At 36.4% G+C, this 21,157-nt stretch overlaps 1 protein-coding gene across 3 annotated transcripts in view; it reads right to left on the reverse strand.

Moving 5' to 3' along the window:
- Window positions 1-11,578: 11,578 nt before the first annotated feature.
- The window catches only part of LOC140437637 (ATP-binding cassette sub-family C member 4-like), a 61,041-nt gene continuing 51,462 nt past the window's right edge, over window positions 11,579-21,157 (reverse strand). For all 3 annotated transcript variants that reach the window (XM_072527261.1, XM_072527260.1, XM_072527262.1), the window contains exon 14: window positions 11,579-11,945. In XM_072527261.1, coding sequence (XP_072383362.1) covers window positions 11,681-11,945 — 265 coding nt within the window. In that variant the 3' untranslated portion in view covers window positions 11,579-11,680. The remainder of the gene's footprint in view (window positions 11,946-21,157) is intronic.

Genomic DNA, 21,157 nt, shown 5'->3' on the forward strand with positions numbered 1-21,157 from the left:
TTATTTATGTGATATGTTTGGTATTATTTATAAAATGTTCATAATTATATTATTCTTTTATATTTCAAAATAATAATCTCAATAAATGACTGTATGATCCAGAACTGTCAATTTTGAAATACATTTCTGTTATGTCCTCGGTAGTGTAGTAGTCAGTATTCCCGCCTGTCACGCGGGAGACCAGGGTTCGATTCCCAGTCGGGGAGGACTTTTTTGTTAATATTATTACATTATTGTCATTTTTAAATACTGATGGATATTGCATTTTATTTTGTATTGTATTATTATATGGAATTATGTTGCACTGTATTGTAGTGTATTTTTTTATGTATATTATTGTCATTTTTAAATACTTATTAATATGGCAGTTTAATTTATATTGTATTATTTTAGGTCTAAATTTTGGTATTTTAAATATCATTTTACCGTTTTCTAAAATAAAATTAGAAGACTTTTCTAACAACGAAAAACAAACTTGTACTAAATATAAGCAAAAGCCTAGCTCGTATATGGAACTTGCTTTGCTAAAAGACAGTTCAAATCGAGAAAAGCATATCTACAATAATACTCATAACATTTTATGCCCAAACACAAATGCTGAACAAGATGAAAACACAATTGTATTATTATATTAATAACAAAATAAACAATGAATTTTACTGCAAAGTATGTGTAAAAAAATTTGCATTCAACTCCTTTCATACATATATGAAAATAAAAATATACATTTTCATCAAAATATTGATTCAATCCTTCATTGTTAGTAAGTTGTTATTAATTCTGTTTCTCTTTCTGATATGTCTTACCTATAGAATTACATGTAATGATTGTGCAGATTGGCTCCCAAATAAATTTGTAACGGCGAATGCGTGTATAGAAGTGTAACTTCCAGCGGCAGTCCCACTGGACTGCCACACCAGTTTTTTTTATTTACAAACTTGCATCAGTCTGTATGGCTATTAGCGAAAAAAGAAAAAAATATTAGTATCTATTTAATAGTACAACATTTTTGTAAATATAAGATGTTGTGTAAATAGTTAATTGCTTTTGAATATTGAATAATCACTTTGGCACGGCACTTTAAGAAAAGTTTTTTCAAATTCTCCGGGATTCCGCATGCACATCTTTCCGCACTGTGTAAGCGTGCGTTCATAACGAGGCGCCGATCCTCGCTCGGGCCATGGGATGGTATCATTTAATCGATTTTCGGTAAAATAAATGCATTATCGGCGGTGCGATGGTCTCCGTTAGTTCATTACGGATACCATAGCATGGTATCCTCGCCTAGAGCATAGCACTGACAGTGAACGCTCGCATTTAAAATAATATGCATTTATTTTACGTGGCGATGATAATATATTACCATCCTACGGTCCGATCGAGCGTCGGCGCCTCGTTATGAACGCACACTAACGGGCACTCCACTAGAAGTTACAGTCTAACCTGCCACATCCGAACCTGTCACATCCGGACCTCCCCATATCTGGACAGTTCGCGGAACCAATTTTTCCAAGATATGAACGGCTCCACGCCTATGTAGTTCTCTACGAATGAATGTATCTCCAGCGTGGCATGTGACCTTGAATGACTCTCTTTACTGTTTTGACTTTCTGTGACTGTGGGTCAGTGTTTTCTCTCAGTCTTTGTTTGCTCTTGAGCAATGAAATTTGTTTGGCGTGAAATTTTTAAGATTTGTACCTACTTGACATAGTGATTGTTGTTTGTTCGTTGTTTGTTCGTTCTTTGTCCATCATTTTTGTGGTAATATGGCCGAGAAAAGGAAGAAAAATGTTGTAATAGTGGAAGAAAAGTTTCGTGCGTTGAAGAGGCTAGATGCTGATGAAACGGCTAAGAAGATTGCTGTTGAGATGGGTGTAGAGACTAGCACTGTGAGTAACTGAAACAAATCTAGAAAAAAAATTGAAAAATGGTGCTCATCGTAGGCTCCAACAACTGGAATAAAGAAACTGAAAATGATGAAAAACGCCCCTAACAACCATATCAATGAGTGTTTGTATCTTAGGTTCACCCAAAGGAGGGAGCAGGGATTACCAATCTCAGGGCCTATATTAAAAGAAAAAGCCTTACACTTTAACAAAGAAATTGGAGGTGATAATGATTTCAAGGCAAGTGAAGGATGGTTGGAGAGTTGGAAAAATCGCTATGGTGTGCGGAGGCTACAGATATGTGGTGAAAAACTGTCTGCTGGCCCAGAAGTTGTCGAAGTCTTCAAAAATACCTTGCACAGCTTACTAGAAGAAGAAATTATCGGAGACCAGCTCAACAATTGTGACGAAACAGGTCTCAATTATAAAATGCTGCCGATCTGCACTCTGAGCTCAAAACAAGCAGACAGTGCACCAGGATTCGAGTAGAAAGAGGAAAGAGTGTCAATTTTAGTCTGCAGCAACGCTACAGGATCAGGAGCCGTTAGACCACAAAACATCTGATGAGTTAACGGGAGAAACCCAAAGAAAGGTACCAATGATACTTTCAACGAAGAAGAAATCGCTAAACTGGTAAAAAACCTGCCGGGATTTGAATAAATGAAGGAAGACGATTTTAACAAGTGGTTGAGTGCAGACGAACAGAACGAATTAACAGACGGTGATATATTAAGCATGGTGTACCAGAATGATGATATAAACTTAGACAACGAAGGGGATGAAAGCGCTGACAAAAATCCAGTCGTAATGAGCCACTTCGAAGCATTCAAGTCGTTCGAAACTCTGTTCTGCTACGTTGAAAGTCAAGAAGATACTCTATAATGTTTAAGTTTTTATTTTACCTTTCTTATCTATGTAATGTATGTATGTATTGTATTTTAGTCCTGATATTAAATGCCTAAATAGCTATAAATTATGTCTTGCAAAAATTTCAGGCCGTTTACAGCTACATATTTTTAAACAGTCTTTATATCCTGATTTTTTTCATATCCGGATCAGTCGGTCGCCACATTGATCCGGATGTGGCAGGTTGTACTGTATTTTATTGTTAGCGAGATCTCGGAAGTACAACACTCGGGTTGGGAATCTCGTGGCATCAGATGTTCATGCATAATCGCCTGAGAAAAACGATTGGTGGAACTACCAGACCATGGTTGAAATGTTGGTTTTATCTTAAGTAATTTTGCCTGTATTTCGTGCAATCTTTTATACCATGTCTACTATTCCTATGTCAAGTAATTTACTGTAGACATATGATTTGAAATCTGTAATTTGAAATTTATATTATGAATTTGATTTGAAATAATGTAAAAGAAGTATAATAAGGTAATTAAAAACAAAAAAAACGATTAAAAATTGAAAACAAAACATAAAAAAGAAAATATTTCTGAAGAACCTTTAAGCTTTTATTGGTCTGTATCGTTACGCTTGGATTTTTTCGTTATTATATTTTCTCAAACCTTTTCTGACTGCTTTTTTTGCTTATTTATCCATCTTCCTTATTTCTTCTTTACTTATGTTTATATTCTCTTTTATATTTTTTCTCTCTTTCATTAGGGTTTTGTTTTCACTGCTGACTTTCTCTTCGTTCTTCATTTTTGGACAATGTTTGTTTTGGTTTTATTGTGCAATGCATTCATTGAGAGCATTTATATCTTCAGTAGGAGGTGTTATTGTATTAGATTTTAATTTGGTCCCAATGTTAAAAGGTTGGTATATTTTGATGTCACTGGGTTGTGTCCATGTGTGTATATCATTTTTTTTCTCAATAATTGATGTATTTCCTTGTCTAGATAAATTTTAACTCTTGGTTAGGACAGTCACATCTTGGACGATTTCTCGTTTGCTGCTAAATATATATTTATTTTGTTTTTGGTTTTGCTACCCGGGCTTTGCCAAGTCCATCCTCTTTGCTGTTTTTCGTGGAAGAAGCTACTCACTGGAAATAAGTTATTCTGAAAAAGAAAACCAACCAGGGTTTCTTCTCTTTAGTTACGTGGTCTGACTCGAACTTTCCTATAGATGTCTCTTTAACACCTATGCTGCTGTCAGTTTTACCATTAAAATCATCACATATTTCGTATTACCATTAAAATCATCACGTGTTTCGTTTAGCTCTCCGAAAACTCAACTTGCTTGTCTGAATGAGATGAGGTAAACCTAATTAATACTATATCTTTTATTGAGTTTTAAGGTAAATAAGCAACTCTACTTGAAATTCTTTTGATGGGTAGGATATTGTGCGTCTGTATTTTGTGGAAAAAGAACCCAATACCTTACACTGAGGTATCTTCGTTTCCAATGTGGTAAAAAAGGTGACCTGGTTTGAGGGTGTATAATATTTCTTCTTTTCTTTCTTACTTCTTTCCCTTACTCCTATTATGTCCCAGTTAATGTTCGACATTTTGCTTTCTGTTTATCTTTCGTTTAATAAGAAGATTCTCTAACTTTACTATTATTTTTTTGCAAATAAAAGGAAGATACCGAGCAGAGTTTTAATTAAATCTTGTCCAAGCAGTTTCGCAACAGCAGGAGATTGATGAATTGCCCACAATGTAGCATCGAAACAATTGTTTAACTGTTTGTCCTTTGTCTAGTCTTAGTTTTTGTGTAAATGTATTTAATGTTTATTACATTCATTGCTACTTTCCGTTCTTAATATTCTTTTGCGATATTATATTTCTAATAATTAATTTAAGGACTATGCACAGTAAATTTCATATGTTTTTCAATTATTAAATGTTCTAAAGCGGTTTTATCTTCCATACTATAACAGTTCGAAACCACCGACTGGGGATTGACCACACACCGCTACCACGGTTTCCTATAGTCAATTGTCAATCATCGAATCCTCCTGTTAATGGCGATCGTCATGTCAAGAATTCAGTAATAATGCTAAAAAATATATGCAGTAGATATTGCGCTACCTCTTGCTTGCCTTATCGAACAGTTATGAAAGCAGCTATTGCCGCTGCGGCAGCTACTCCAAAGCCAACTAGGCAATTTGTTGATCACTTAAGACATAGTGAAGTCGGCGAGGTTGGAATAACACCTTCTGATGCGAACGGTACAAACATTATCGCATAAATTGGTGACAGTGAGAGAAACGTGAGAGTTAACGTTATGGGGTATTGCCAAAACGGTACCTACATTTTATAAAAGGACGGGGTGTGGTATCAATAAAAATCGATGTTACTGGCAAGAATTACATATTACCAAATCACTTGAAGTTGATATTAGTATTACCTATTTTACTTACTTTTTAACTGTACAGATATCTGAATAATATTATGAATATCAAGTAATTTATTTAGAGTTTTGTTTAATATGAGAGGTATAAATACTAAAAAAGAGAAACACTAAAAAACTAAGATTGTAATAAGGCTATTATCTATAACTATATTAAAGATCATAAATAACACAATTTGCGAAGGAATCTCGTTTAAAACTTGAAATATTGAACTAAATTAGTACAGTGAAATACGTCTTCTTCTTTATCTTCTTTTTCTTCATCTTCTTCTTTTCGTGCAAATATTGTTGTGTATTTAATAAAACACAGACTAACAAAACATAACTATTTATCTACTTATAAAACGGTTACATATAATTCAATTAATCATAGTAGCATGGACATTCGGAGCTGCTCATCGACATAACATAACCTCACCCAAGCCTGTCTAATTGTTCCGAAGTGTCTACTGTTCCGATGCAGGATTAATATATAACAGAAATTACTCTGTCTGTTTTGTAATATACCTGCAGCAATTCGTCCTTTCATCGTTTTTGTGATCTTTTCACTGATCGTCTTCCTATTTGAGAGTCATTAAATGCATCATCTGTTTTGAGAATCTCTGCCAGTGTTGTCAAACTAAAATATTCGTTTCGTTTCTGATTCGTTTATAGTGGTTCTATGCCTGCTGTGTTTGTTGTGTTCTGTATTGTAAAAGTGCTTTCTTCATTTCTTCACATTTTGTCTTTACTTCCTTTCTAAACTATGGGGTTTTCTTTCTTGATATGTTAGTGTTCGTTACATTGCTTTCTCCAAGTGATTATGTTGCTACGTTAATTATATTATCTTTGAGTTTTTCCCAACTCCTCGATGGTATTGTTTTGTAATATTTCGTTCTCAGCAATCTTCTGTGATATTGATACATCTACTGAGTTGGAGCATCTTACGTCAATTATTTTGACGGATGATTATCTCCGTTGGTTATAACAAAATCTATAATAGATCTTTGTGCACGGGTGTTATTGAATGTATATTTGTATTGGTCTGTCTTTGTATCTGTCCGCTGCAATATCGTAGCTTATTTCTTGTTATTGGTCATAGAAGGTTCTGTTTTTGAAAAGTGTGTTTTTTCACCAGCTTTTCATTGCACGTACTCGTGACATGAAAAATGTCAAAGGTATTCTAAATTTTTATTAACTAAAAATCAGGTATTTTTCAAACTGTGTTTTAATAACAAATTTAATAAAATATTCAAGTTTTTTTAATATTTACCTTAAAATGAAACCCCAAAGAATCGATTGCGATTTACAAAATACCTCTACAGTGACTGTTTGGACAAGTGCAGTTGTTTAAAAAATCGCTTTCCGGGATAAACAAATTGAATAACTTATAAACTGTTTGATCGATCTGTTTAAAACTCACCACACTTGAATAACTCATTAAGTGCCACAATTTCGAGTAGCTTTATGCAAAAAAAAAACAAAATAATAGGCATTTAGAAACTACTGCAAATATAATAGTTTTTGCAATTATCTTGTTCAATTTTAATTTTGAAACTTTCAATTTTAAAAACTTTTTATGATCCACCATTTATTTTTTTATTTATTTATCTTTATGATTATTTGAACCATTTTTCTTTAAATTGTATAAGAAACGTTTTATACACGACTGTTTAATAAAAGAGCAAAGCAAAATTAGCTGTAGAGGAAAGTCGCCTCATATTGGATATTTCTTATTATTTCAATTTTTTGGGTCAAACAAACATTTTAGAATATTTTTTTGTACTTAAAATGTGCTGTAACCTCAATAAAAACAACTTATGCATAATAAAATATTTATACCCTATCCACAATTAGGAACCTATTTTTCAATACAAAAATCACACACGTAAGTGTTCTTTTTATCACTACCAGTACACTCTTCATGTGACCATCTGAAGCAACTTGAACACTGTATCCACTTTCCGCAGAAAATACAGCTTGCGCCACTTTCTTGATCTGTATCCATATCTAAATCATCATCATAAGGAACATTTGAGGAATCTGAGGATTCACTTTCTTTGCCTTTTTATTTTTGACCTTGGTCTTCTTTTTAGTTTTCGCAACTAAATTAAAAACTTCTAATTTTGGCAACTGTTCTTTATTTTTAAGTAATTCTTTCCTTTTTTCTTTAATGATAGCTTCTAAATCATCTTTGTAGGGCGTACTTGTAATTAACACTGCAGAATCGGTTTTGCGTACCCTATTTGAAGTAGGTATTAATGAACTTCAGGATAGTAAAGGTGAAAAGTCTTGAACTATTACAATGTTCCATAACTGATTAATTTTCACAGTGCTACCCTGTGATGTTTCGGGGGGATTTTTCAATAGATAGTTGAATGGATCTTACGGTGTAATTTGGTTTGAATGGCAAACTCTTTTCAGAAGTATATTCTCGAGGCGGAGTTCTTTTCTTTATTTTTCTAAAGTAAAGTCTGCTTTTGAAACTACACTTGAGTGAAAAATAATCGACTCGAAAAAGTGTATATTTAAAAATATTTAGTATAATTATTATTGAGTTTTAAAAAAGATTTGTTTTTTTGGTAAATGGGATGACATATTACAAATAAATAATGCAACGCGTAGTAGGGCGGTCAAAATTTGACTCACTGAAAACGACACGCACCGACTTAACGCGTTTGTTTAACATCGTATGCATCAATTTCCATAGCAACTCACTAATATATCAGTCACTTACGTTTGCAACTGCATTACAAATGGATACCACATCTGTCAAAGCAGCTCAAGCAGTAGCATTATTGAGAGAAGGCCTGAGCCAAAGGGCCGTGGCAAATCGACTAAATTTAAGCCAATCTGCTGTGTCTCGAGTGTATCGTCGGTACCAAGATACTAGTGATTATATTCGCCGACAAAAAGGAGGCCGTAAACGAATTACAAAGGAAAGAGACGATCAATTTCTTGTATCGAAATCCCTTAGAAATTAGCATTTGACTGGTGCTAATCTCAAAAAAGAGCTTAGGGAGTTCCGAGCTGTAGTTACCAGTGTTTGGACAGTCAGAAGGAGACTAAAGGTAGCCAACCTGATACCAACAAGGGCAGCTACAGGTTCCAAGCTAACTGCAACCCAGTAGTTAAGGCGATTAGAATCTGCTCGCGAACATCTGGATTGGAAAGACTATCAATGGAGTCAGGTATTATTCTCCGACGAAAGTAGAATCTGCATACGTGGCAATGACAAGAGGCGTCGAGTCTAGAAAAGGCTAGGAGAGAGATTTGCTTAATGTTTTATATGAGAAATTGTGTCATATTGAGGCGGTTCTTTTATGTTTTGGACAGGCATTTCAATGGATGGGAAAACCAAGTTGGTTTTCGTGCCTGGTGTAGGATGTTGAGGAGGTTTAACGTCGGATCATTATATAAGAGACATTTTGGAGGAACATGAGGTTTTATACGCAGGATTTATTGGTGATGCTTTTATTTTAATGCACGATGCCATACTGCACGAGTCACCTCCACCTATCTGACTGAGATTAGTATACCTACAATAAATTGGCCTGCGTTGAGCCCAGACATAAATCCAATATAGCATATCTAAGATGAGCTTAAACATTACATCTTTATATTCTCACAGTTCTTACATTGAAACAGAAGGTGTAATATCAAAAATCGCATTTGAGTCGATTGTTTTGCACTCAAGTGTATATTTCGATTAATATTGTTCTGAAGCTATTTTTTGTGTGAATATGTCATTTAAAAGTAATTACTATTTTAATGAGAATAAGCCGCAATTTGAATGTTAAAGTAAGTTTATTGACGTTTCAATTTTCACTTCGGAAATCGATCTCAAAATATAAACGAACGATTTCCGAAGTGGAAATTGAAACGTCAATAAACTTACTTTAACATTAAATTGTGGCTTATTCCCATTAAAATAATAATTATATTTCGATTGAATGGAAAAATTTCTGCTTTGCGAAGCAGGGCAGAATAATGAGCATATTTTAAAGCGTTACATTTCGACGAGAATTATTCTTTAACCAATTTTGGATTTCTTCTGGACTTTTTTTTGGTATTTCAAGCTAAGTTTCTAACGTCCAGATTCCGTGTATGGCTATAATGGCCGTCAATACTGAGCTATATGGATTCGTCTTCTGAAGGTTTTGAATGATTAATAAAATGTTACATCCATCGCATAAAAATGTGACTCTGTATCCATCCTGTGGGGTGACAATCAGCAATTGATCCAGCTGAAACTCCGTCTAATACAAACAACGGAGGAAGGAATCCTCCGGCAGCATCATGCATGTAACTTAGTTACTATTGTCTATCATTCTGCAGCAGTTATCAGTCCTAATTGCTTTTTTTCTTTCAGGATAATAGGCAAGCGGTTTATCACTAAAAAGATTCTTGGAAACGGAATACACTGACTAATTTGTTTTGCATTTCTCCGCACCAAACCTTTTTACTCGATTCTATATATTTTTTCAAGTTCAAATGTATTTTTCAGACTAGTATATATTCACCCTATTTGGATTGTTCTTTTCTTTTCTTTTTTTTTTTTTGTTTCCTGTAGAGTGCGTATGTATATTTGTTTCTCTACTAGCACTGTAGTGTGCTGTATTAAGTATAGTGTGTTTCTAATAACTATAGTAGTAAACATAAAAATTCTTTAAACAAATAGTTTTATAGTCCTTTTCCATCATATTGATAGCACATTATGTATGCAAATCCTCAACAGGTCAAAAAACCATAGGCGTCACCCTATACTTGTTTTGAAATAAATAAAAAAAATTAATATTTTAAGATGCCGTCAACAATTCATTACCTTTTAAAAAATCTTCTGTAAAATAAGTGTCCACTAATCTCACTATACCTTTTTTGTGCGTAAAAAACGTCGGTATATATGCCACACGATTATTGTTAATTATACACGGGTGATTAACGAGACAATTGAATGTTTCACGAGAATAAATTAATGTAAACAGTAATTTAAAGGTGATTATTGTTTTCTATACAAGTTATCGCCTGACACAAAAAGAATACCTTCTTTGAACGATTACCTGGAATTACTGATAAGGCTTCACTAATGATAGTTTAAGTAGTTTTTATGCCACATTACAGCTTATGCCAATAATATAAATTAGAAATTGTTTGCATCTTCCATTTAGTTTGTAGATGTACATGAAAACAATTTTTTATTTGGACGAGACTTGGCTAAATGAAGGTCATACTGTACCATATCTATGGGTTGATACAAATGTGAAAAGTTCCCGTCAGGCATTCATCGAAGGTGTATCTACTGGACTAAACAATATTCCCGTTGGAAAAGGACGCAGACTCATAATAACCCATATTGGAAACGAATACGGTTTTGTCAATGGTGGATTATTAAGTTTTGCCTCAAAATCAACCAAAGATTACCACGAGGAAATGACTGCTGACGTTTTTGAAGAATATTTTGAGCAAATGTTGGATTTAATTCCAAAAAATTCTGTCATAGTCATGGATAATGCTAGTTACCATTCAAGACTAGCAGAAAATTGCCAACAACGGCATGGAAAAAACGAGAGATAATCGAATGGTTGGATAAACACGCAATTGAGTACAAGGAGAATTCGACAAAAAAGGAATTATTACCTATTGTAAGGCAACATAAAGCAGCTTATAAAAAATATATAATTGATGAAATGGCATTAAACCATGATGTAATTATTTTACGTTTACCCCCATACCACTGTGATCTGAATCCGATAGAAAATATATGGTCTCAAGTAAAGGGTGAAGTCGGACGCAACAACAAAACTTTTAAATTAGAAGACTTACAACAATTATTAGAACATTCCTTATCAAAAGTAACTCCAGAAAATTGGAAAAATGCTGTTAGTCATGCTCACAAGGAAGAAAATAAAATGTGGAATTTGGATAATATGACTGATGCAATGCTGGAACCGGTAATAATTAACATTGGAGTTGAAGATTCCTTAGATTCTGAAGAAAGCAGTGAATCTGAAATGGAATTTGATTAAAATAATATTCATTTTTTTACAAATCGGCCCCTGTTACGGCCACAAATTATTTTATATATAACCAATAAAATAAACATCTTACATTTCTTGCAAATTCATTAGTACCTGTTAATCTCCATCACTCCGACACTGGCAACTTTATTTAGGGATTAGTAACCCTCAAAACTATTGTATTCTATTCTGCTTCAACCTTTATACCTGGTGGTCATACTCAATTTAAAATTGTTTTCCTATATACTTCTGTAAACTTGTTGACAAATATCTATTTTTCATTAAGTCACCCGTATCAACAGTTTAGGGATTTGCATACATAATGTGCTATCAATATGATGGAAATGGACTATAGATCCATGTTTACAAATAACAAACAACTAGACATTAAACAAATTCAATTTTATTTTTGCCTTAATATAAATATAAATCTCACTTTCTGTTTATAAAAAAAATAATACAAGTCAAATACAGAAACTTAACAGATCGCTAGTCAATTAATTTTTGATAATTCTGACTGGAAGTTTCCAAAAACTGTCTGAGCATAGCTATTCCAGTCTCTTCCACCATCTTTCTAAATACTCCAAATTTGTTTTGTAATAATAGGTACGGATGATCGAATTCGACAACTTCTCCTGCTTCAAGCACCAATATTCGGTCATTGTCGATGATTGTGTTCAACCGATGTGCAACTGTTAAAACTGTACAATCTGCGAACTTTTCTCTAATAGTTCTTTGGATTAAAGCATCAGTCCTATAACAAGAGAAGGGCATATTAAATAATTAGTACTATTACTATTAGTACATTGTTCTACAATCTTTTAAAAATATTTCGTTATTTACAAATCTCTAAAATTAAAAACAATAATATTTTTTTCCAAAATAGTCCAGTCGTCACGGATTTGATCCCTAAAAATCATACAAACAAGCTGAATTTTGCCGATAATATCAATTTTGGGACCGTAAAAAATATGCAAAAAAGTTTACCACTTTTACGCCAGGGCTGAGCGATCATGAGTTTTTTTTTAGCTAAAAACCAAAAAGCAGCACCTTCTATAAAGCCTAATTCGCTACCAGGATGCACTATAACAAATCAGGGGCATCGTTGTGCCGGCTGTTTTAGGCCTGTTGACAACCCCTTAACAAGCGCATCCCTAGTTGAAGTCAATGAGAGGTCATTCCATTCTTTGGAAACACTATGTCCAACATTCACCCAAGTTTCGTCCAAATAAACGGCGGTGTATCCTTGAGAATGAATTTTTTTTATCTCATGCGTGACTTTACTCCTCGTTTGCAAAAAACAAAGTTCATTTCATGGAGTATTCTTTACATTGTTGTGCATGACATGTTGCTTAATCTTTGTCTTTTTTAACCAGTGCAAAAACTTTGTTCAATATCGGCGGTAAATTTTTAAAGAAAAAACTATGCACAATGGCACGTAGCCGCGTATGAACTACTGCATCATAAGTGAACTTTCTGCTGTTCACTCTACTTTTGGTACATCTTCTTGTTTTTTATGGACCTTAGTCCTCCTCCCGCAACTTTTTTGAGTATTTTAGAAATAGTAACACTTTTGCCACTTCTTAAATTTAGATGTTTGTACATTTAAAACAATTTGTTTTGCACAGATATCCAAGATATTCTCTTGGCTTAATTTTTGAATTTCCATTTTCAATTAACATTTAACTGTAAAGTCAGAATAACTACTAAAGAACCACAAAGCCTTATTATCATTTTGTAGTCAGAGAACGACATAAAATCGCTGACATACGCACATCGTATTATTTTAAGTTGCAATTAGTAATTAGATATATGCATCCCAATGGATATCTGGACAATCGCGCTACACAAAGCGGTCCGTTTAATTGCTTATCTTTAATAGACGGCAAAATGCATGATTTAGCTAAGCAATATTTTCTACTGATTTCCATGATTCATGACATATGGTATTCTCACCAAAAAACAAATAAACTGTCGTTCATCATCATCATCCAGCCCCATTTTCACATCCATTGTTGGATATAGGCCTCCTCCAAACGTCTCCAGTTCTCTCTATCTCTAGCTGCTGCAATCCAGTTTGTTTCTATTCTCCTTAGGTCGTCGGTCCATCGGGTGGGTGGTCTGCCTCGACTTCGCTTGTCGGCTCTTGCTCTCCACTCCAATAATCTCTTCATCCATCTTCCGTCTTCCATTCTAGCAACATGTCCAGCCCACCTCCACTTTTGTTTATTGATTCGCAGTATAATATCGTCTACGCCAGTTCGTCGGCGTATCTCCTCATTTCTCACGCGATCTTTCAAGGTCAGGCCCAGCGTTGATCTCTCCATTCGCCTTTGTGTTACCCTCAGTTTTTCGGCAGTAGCTTTCGTTAAAGTTAGGGTCTCTGCTCCGTAGGTCAAGCCTGGAAGATGCATTGGTTAAATGCGTTCCTTTTCAGGTGAATTGGGGTATTTGTTTTAAAAATGTCTCTCATCCTTCCATATGCCGCCCATCCCAACGTGATTCGTCTATTTAGCTCGCAGGTTTGGTTATCTCTGGTTATTCTAATTTCATGACCCAAGTATGTGTATTTATCGATTAATTCTACCTTGTTGTTATTGATCTGTATCTCTTCGCTGGGAACCATATTGGTCATCATTTTGGTTTTCTCGAAATTTATCCCCAGCCCAGTTTCTTGTAGTATGTCATTCAGTTCTTGGAGCATGTCTTTGATCTCTCCCAGATTATCTGACAGAAGCACGATATCGTCCGCAAAACGTAGATGGTTTAATCTTTCTCCATCAATGAATATTCCTTTCTGTTGCCAGTCTTTTAAATGCATACTCAAGAACGGTAATGAACAGCTTTGGTGACATGGTATCACCTTGCCTGACTCCCCTTTTTATCTTTATTTTATTAGTTGCTGAATGTAGACTTATGGTTGTTGTGGCATTTTCATATATATTTTTAACTATATTATAATATCTGTAATCCTGTAGTGCTCTTAAGATGGACGGTAGTTCCACTGTATCAAACGCCTTTTTAAAGTCTACAAATATCAATGCCAAGGGACGGTTATATTCGTTAGTTTTTTCTATCAGGGTTTTTAGGCACTGCAGGTGATCGTTTGTGCCGTAATTAGGGCAGGGCGTTACAATTTAATTGTCGTTACTACAATTAAAATAATATAAAATAAAATTATCTTTTGTAAGTACTATTTATTTAATTAAAATCATTTTCCCTACTTTTCATCTTTTGTTTCGAATGGGCACTTTTGGTCAATTACGTTAAAAAACATTAATTTTAATTCGTGTCCGTGGAAAGGAAAATACTGTTACGATAAATATACTGGCCTAACTTTTATGACTAATTATTCTGTTTTATTGTAGAAATTTCGGTGGAAGTCTAGATTCAAATTATGGTGAATTCTCCAACTTGATGTTCTCGACTATTCCAGTATATCAGGATTTCGTATATAAATACAACATTTTTATATGGAGAGACAGTTAATACTCAAGACCCGCGCTCGCGAATTTGTACGTACGGATATAATAAATTATTGTCAGATAAGTTAATATAAATAAAGAAATAAATTAAATCCGTAAGTGTTATAAATATTGAACCTTTTAATAAATTCACAACAAATGGTGTCAGAGTGAGATCGAACATAAATTAGACTTATAATAATAATACAAGTGAATATAAAATAAATTGTGAAAATGACGACGATTTATGAGCTGACAGTGACTACTTTAAGAAGACATCTAGAAGACAGAGAATTAGCTTCTACCGGAAAAAAGGCTGAGTTAGTCCAACGACTAAAGAACGCTTTGCTAGAAGAAGGACTAGATCCAGAGACTTATATATTTGAAGACAAACATGATGCTGTCATCTCGTCGATTTCGAAATTAGAGAACAAAGTCTCTGGCGATATTTCGAAAGTTTCCGGCGACATCGCTTCTTTAGAAAGCAAAGTCACTTCTGAGATGTCTGCCCTGGTCGATAGAATATCTTCGTTAAAAAACCAAGTTGCTGCCGATATGTTAGCCTTCGAAGAAAAGATTAAAGAGATGGAAAGGAAGATGGAAGAAACAGGGACAGCAGAGAGAGGTAACAATCCGATTACAGTGGAGATAAAAGAAGACGAGACGAAATTTAAGTTGGAGACACGGCCGAAATTTGAAGGAAGTGGAGGTTCTATTCATGTTAAAGTCCCAACTTTCGACGGAAAATCATCATGGAACAACTACATGAAACAGTTCGAATCAGCCGCAAGAGCAAATGGATGGTCTAAAAAAGAAAAGGCTGTAAACCTGACTATCGCTCTTCGAGGAGATGCCTTAGATGTGCTTCAGACCATAGCCGTAGAGGAGACCGATGATTTCGAACAACTGAAGAAGAGGTTAAATATGCGATATGGCCACGAACATTTGGAGCATGTATATCAGTCACAGCTTAAAAATCGTAGACAGAAGAAAGATGAGGCTCTTCAAGAATATGAGGTAGATATTGCCAGATTAGTACGATATGCTTATCCAACAGCTCCCGAAGACATGATGGAAAAATTGGCCGTTCAAACGTTTATTGATGGTTTTCGTGATCATGAAATGCAGAGAACACTGCGATTAGCTCGTCACAAGACGCTGGTTGATGTCCTATCCGCCGCCCTCGAATATGAGTCAGCTACGCAGGCCTCTGGCGGTTACAGTAAAGTTAGGACTGTAAAAGAGGAAGAAGATGAAGATAAACTTGACCAGCTCGTTAATTTGATGAAAAGCATGACATGCAAGAAAAAGAAGACCATAAAATCAAGAAACTCACCATCAGGAAAACCAGAACGAGTCAACCTTAGGGAGGCAGCTTCGACCCGGAACTCTTCCAAAGACCCTCTCATACTAATAGCTTCTTTGAAATGTCGTGAAGATAGTGTATATGTAGATGGAGACATAAATGGTAAAAAGCATACGTTGTTGGTGGATACCGGAGCGACCAGAACCATTATACGCCCGACAGTTATAAACAGCCGAAAGAAACTGTTACCAACGAGGTTACGACTTCGGACCGCTACAGGTGAAAATGCCAACATTCATGGAGAAATCCAGGTACAATTGGGAATTGGGGCAGAAAAGTTTGTCCATACTGTTATAGTTGCTGACATCGAAGAGGATGTTATATTAGGAATGGACGTAATGAATATGCATGGATTCCAATTGGATTTTAAGAATAAGGTAATCAAAGTTGGCAACGAGGAGGTATTTCTCCATCCACATAATGACAACACTGTGCAAGCAGCCATTACAGAAGATACAGTCGTGCCTGCGAGAAGCGAAACGATCATAGTAGCGCGACTACAGGGAATTGTAGACGAAGGGAGACCTGTTATGATGGAGCCTTGGAACCACGACGATGAGGTTGGTCGTGGAATCATAATTGGAAAGGAATTGGTGACTTCGGCTAAAGAAATTCCTGTGAGACTTATCAATGTCAACGACTACCCAGTGACCATAAAGAAAGAGACAAAAGTAGGAACTTGTGTACCTGTGACATCCATAATCCGTCAGGCGACAACATCTGATAATTCCAACGACAAATTCGACCAAATGGTTGCAGTTGCAGGACAGTCTCTAAATCAGATGGAGAAAAGAAAATTAAGGGAATTTCTGCGGCAGTATCGTGATATTTTCGTACCGAAAGGAGGAAAGACGGGAAGAACTACCGTTGTTAAGCATAAAATTGATACTGGTAATGCTAAGCCAATTCGTCAAACAGCTCGACGATTACCACAGGCGAAGAGAGAGGAAGCTGAAACGATTGTTCAGGAAATGAAGAAAGACGGGGTGATAGAACCTTCTACGAGTCCATGGGTCTCTCCGGTGGTCCTGGTTAAGAAGAAAGACGGAACGACGAGGTTCTGTGTGGATTACCGTTTGCTGAACAACGTTACCAAGAAAGATAGTTATCCTCTGCCTCGGATCGATGACACATTGGACACATTGGCTGGAAGTAAATTGTTTTCTACTTTAGATTTGAAGTCTGGATACTGGCAGGTAGAAATGGACCCAGTCGATAAAGAAAAGACAGCCTTCACCACAGGATCTGGATTGTGGCAATTCAACGTTATGCCATTTGGACTTTGTAATGCTCCTGCGACATTTGAGAGGCTTATGGAAAATGTGTTGAGAGGGTTATCTTGGAAAACATGCCTGGTTTATTTAGATGACATAATCGTCTTGGGGGAGACATTCGAAGATCATTTGAGGAATTTAGAAAACGTTTTTAATCGACTTAAAGCTGCCCAATTGATGCTAAACCCCAAGAAGTGCCAGCTATTTCAAGGTAAAGTCAATTATCTGGGTCATATAGTCAGTAAAGAAGGAGTGGCCGTGGATAAAGGAAAAATCGATTCCATTAAGGAATGGCCAAAACCAACTGACAAACATCAAGTGAGAAGTTTTCTTGGACTATGTACTTACTACCGGAGGTTTATTAAGAAGTTTGCAGATATCGCTAAGCCATTAACGCGACTTACGGAGGAAGCAAGAGATTACCGCTGGGATACAGACTGCCAAAATGCCTTTGAGACCTTGAAAAAGCATTTAATAACAGCACCAATTTTAGGGTATCCACTGCCAGAAGGAGAGTTCATCTTAGATACAGATGCAAGTAATGTGGGAATTGGAGGAGTGCTGTCTCAGATTCAAGGAGGACAGGAACGAGTCCTCGGATATTTTAGTAAAGTTCTTTCAAAACCTGAGCGGAATTATTGCGTCACGAGGAGAGAACTTCTAGCAGTAGTTAAATCAGTAGAGCACTTCTATCAATACCTCTATGGCAGAAAGTTTCTAATCCGAACCGACCATGCCGCCCTTAAGTGGTTGATGCAGTTTAAGAATCCAGAGGGTCAGATAGCCAGGTGGATCGAACGACTCCAAGAATACGATTTTAAGATTGAGCACCGAGCCGGAGTTAGCCACAGAAACGCTGATTCTCTTTCCAGAAGGCCATGCCCAGCAGAGTGTCCCCACTGCAACAAAACGGAATCCAAGGAAGCAGCAGTGCTAAGAACGACGATTGTCAACGACGACTGGACGCCTACTAAGATAAGGGAAGAACAAGAGAGAGATCCAGTTATACAGAAAATCCGAAAATGGAAAGAGGAAAACCGTCGACCACCTTGGCAGGAAATATCAAACCTATGCTCAGTAGTTAAGACGTATTGGGCCCAGTGGGACTCATTTATCATCGAAGATGGCTTGCTTAAACGAGTCCTGGAAAATGATGACGGTTCAGAGAAGAGAAGACAGTTGGTGATCCCAAAGAGCAGAATAGCCGAAGTACTTCGTCAGTTACACGACAGTCCATCGGGAGGGCATTTTGGTGTAAGGAAAACCCTTCAGCGAATTCGGGAACGGTTTTATTGGATGAACAGTTCCGACGACGTAAAAGACTGGTGTAAGAAATGTACTATTTGTGCTACGAGTAACGGGCCTCACCGGAAAAGGAGAGCTCCTATGAGACAATATAATGTTGGAAGCCCGTTTGAAAGAATAGCTTTGGACATTGCAGGGCCATTTCCAGAAAGTGAAAATGGGGGCAAGTACATGTTGGTAGTAATGGATTACTTCACTAAGTGGGTCGAGATTTACGCACTTCCAGACCAGAAGGCCGCCACCGTTGCAGATAAGTTGATCCAAGAATATATCAGCCGATTTGGAGTGCCTTTGGAGATCCATAGTGATCAAGGCAGGAACTTCGAAAGTGATCTATTCCAAGGAATATGTGATAGACTAGGCATGAAGAAAACAAGAACTACCGCGTATCATCCGCAATCGGATGGTATGGTAGAACGAATGAATAGGACAGTTGGCAAGTATTTGACAAAGATGGTGTCCGATCATCAGCGAGACTGGGACCAATACCTTCCGTTCTTCACAATGGCCTACAGATCTGCTGTTAACGAATCAACAGGCCAGACACCAGCCAAAGTCCTATTCGGACGCGAAATGCGACTACCTTGTGATCTAGAATTTGGGTGTCGACCTGGAGAAGATGTAGCAGGTGAAGATTATGTGATCGAATTGCGAAGAAGAATGGACGATGTATATGAGTTGGTCCGTTCCCACCTTCAGATCGCTAGCGACCGAATGAAGAAACGGTACGATACACAAGCCGAAAAGGGTTGCTTTAAGAAGAACGACAAAGTATGGCTGTATAATCCCAAGAAGCGAATAGGTTGTTCTCCCAAACTGCAGCAGTTTTGGGAAGGTCCATACCTCATCATGGAGAAGATCAACGATGTCATCTACCGAATAAGCAAGATTCCAAGGGGAAAGCCGATGATAGTACACCATAACCGGTTGGCATCTTTCGAAGGTGACCACGACGTAGATGAAGAAGTGGAAGTAAACCAAGTCCAAGATGTGTTTGACCTCACGTTTGAGGAATTCATGGGTGCCTATGGAGGTACCGGTAAAGCAAGACATGGTGTTACCACTGAAGAAAAGCAAGATCTACTCGCGCTCCCCGATGACTACTCGCTGGCCCTTACCATCCCGGCCAGTATCAAAGACGCACCAGGGTTGGCATCCGTCTTTCGAAGGAAGTTTGGTCGAGTTGCAGAACTTCAATGCCAGGTGCCAGCTCCCGGTAAAACCTTGAAACTCCAAGATGCATCACGTTACCTTTTCTACCTGGTAACAAAAGACACTGCCCGTGACCAACCTACCTACCGAGATGTATGGGAAGCCTTACTTCAATTGAGAGAGCACGTACTAGAGTCCGACGTGCAAAAGTTAGCCATGCCAAAGTTGGAGTGCCGCCAATTAGATTGGAGGGTTATCCGAAATATGGTGGAGGAGATCTTTAAAGACACCGAAGTCCAGGTGTTAGTCTGTTGCAATCCGCATAGTTACTGGTGCGGAGAGAAAACCGTCCCTTGTCATTTTTATACAACTGGAAGTTGTAAAAGAGGGTCCAGTTGCCGATACCAGCATACAGTTCCGGTTCCAGTCCCGACAAGGTTCCAGGAGGAACCATCTTTTAAGAGGGGGGCAATGTTACGATAAATATACTGGCCTAACTTTTATGACTAATTATTCTGTTTTATTGTAGAAATTTCGGTGGAAGTCTAGATTCAAATTATGGTGAATTCTCCAACTTGATGTTCTCGACTATTCCAGTATATCAGGATTTCGTATATAAATACAACATTTTTATATGGAGAGACAGTTAATACTCAAGACCCGCGCTCGCGAATTTGTACGTACGGATATAATAAATTATTGTCAGATAAGTTAATATAAATAAAGAAATAAATTAAATCCGTAAGTGTTATAAATATTGAACCTTTTAATAAATTCACAACAATACAAATAATACAACCCTGAACCGTGCTTGTGTTCGTCGTGGCATCGCCGCGCTTCTATCGTCCATAAGAAATGTTATTTTGTTAGTGGAACGCTCTATAGTGTTATTGAAAGAGAGCAGTTTTAAATGTTTTGGATCGTTTTTTAAATGCCTCACATTTGTTGCCAAAACTCTAAACTAAAATTTTATGTTATAGGTTTTAAAGATTAGGCTCTAGTTATCGAAACTCCACAGTGGCCAGTTAATAAAAGGGATAAATTGTATTGATCCCATGAGAATCATAAAAAGTGACAAAAATCCCACCATGTTTATTTATTGAACGTCTTTATAAAAACTCAGTTTAGTTGCGGCAAAATACAAAAATTGCGTACAAAAGCTGCACTCTTCACCTTTAAAACGCATCTTGATTTTTGTCGGTAGGACACTTTGATCAAAAATATCGAATTTTAACCGTCGAGCTGATACAAATTTTATTAAACATTGATTTCGCGCGCGAACTGACGTTAAAAATTGTCAACCGTTTCAAGCCTTGTTTCTGAGAGAACGGTTCTTTCTACACAAAAAATGCTAATAAACATTTTTGTTAAAAATGATCTTAGCTACATTTTTTATTTGAAATAT

The sequence above is a fragment of the Diabrotica undecimpunctata genome, chromosome 3 (assembly GCF_040954645.1).
Source record: "Diabrotica undecimpunctata isolate CICGRU chromosome 3, icDiaUnde3, whole genome shotgun sequence".
NCBI classification, from domain to species: Eukaryota; Metazoa; Arthropoda; class Insecta; order Coleoptera; family Chrysomelidae; genus Diabrotica; species Diabrotica undecimpunctata.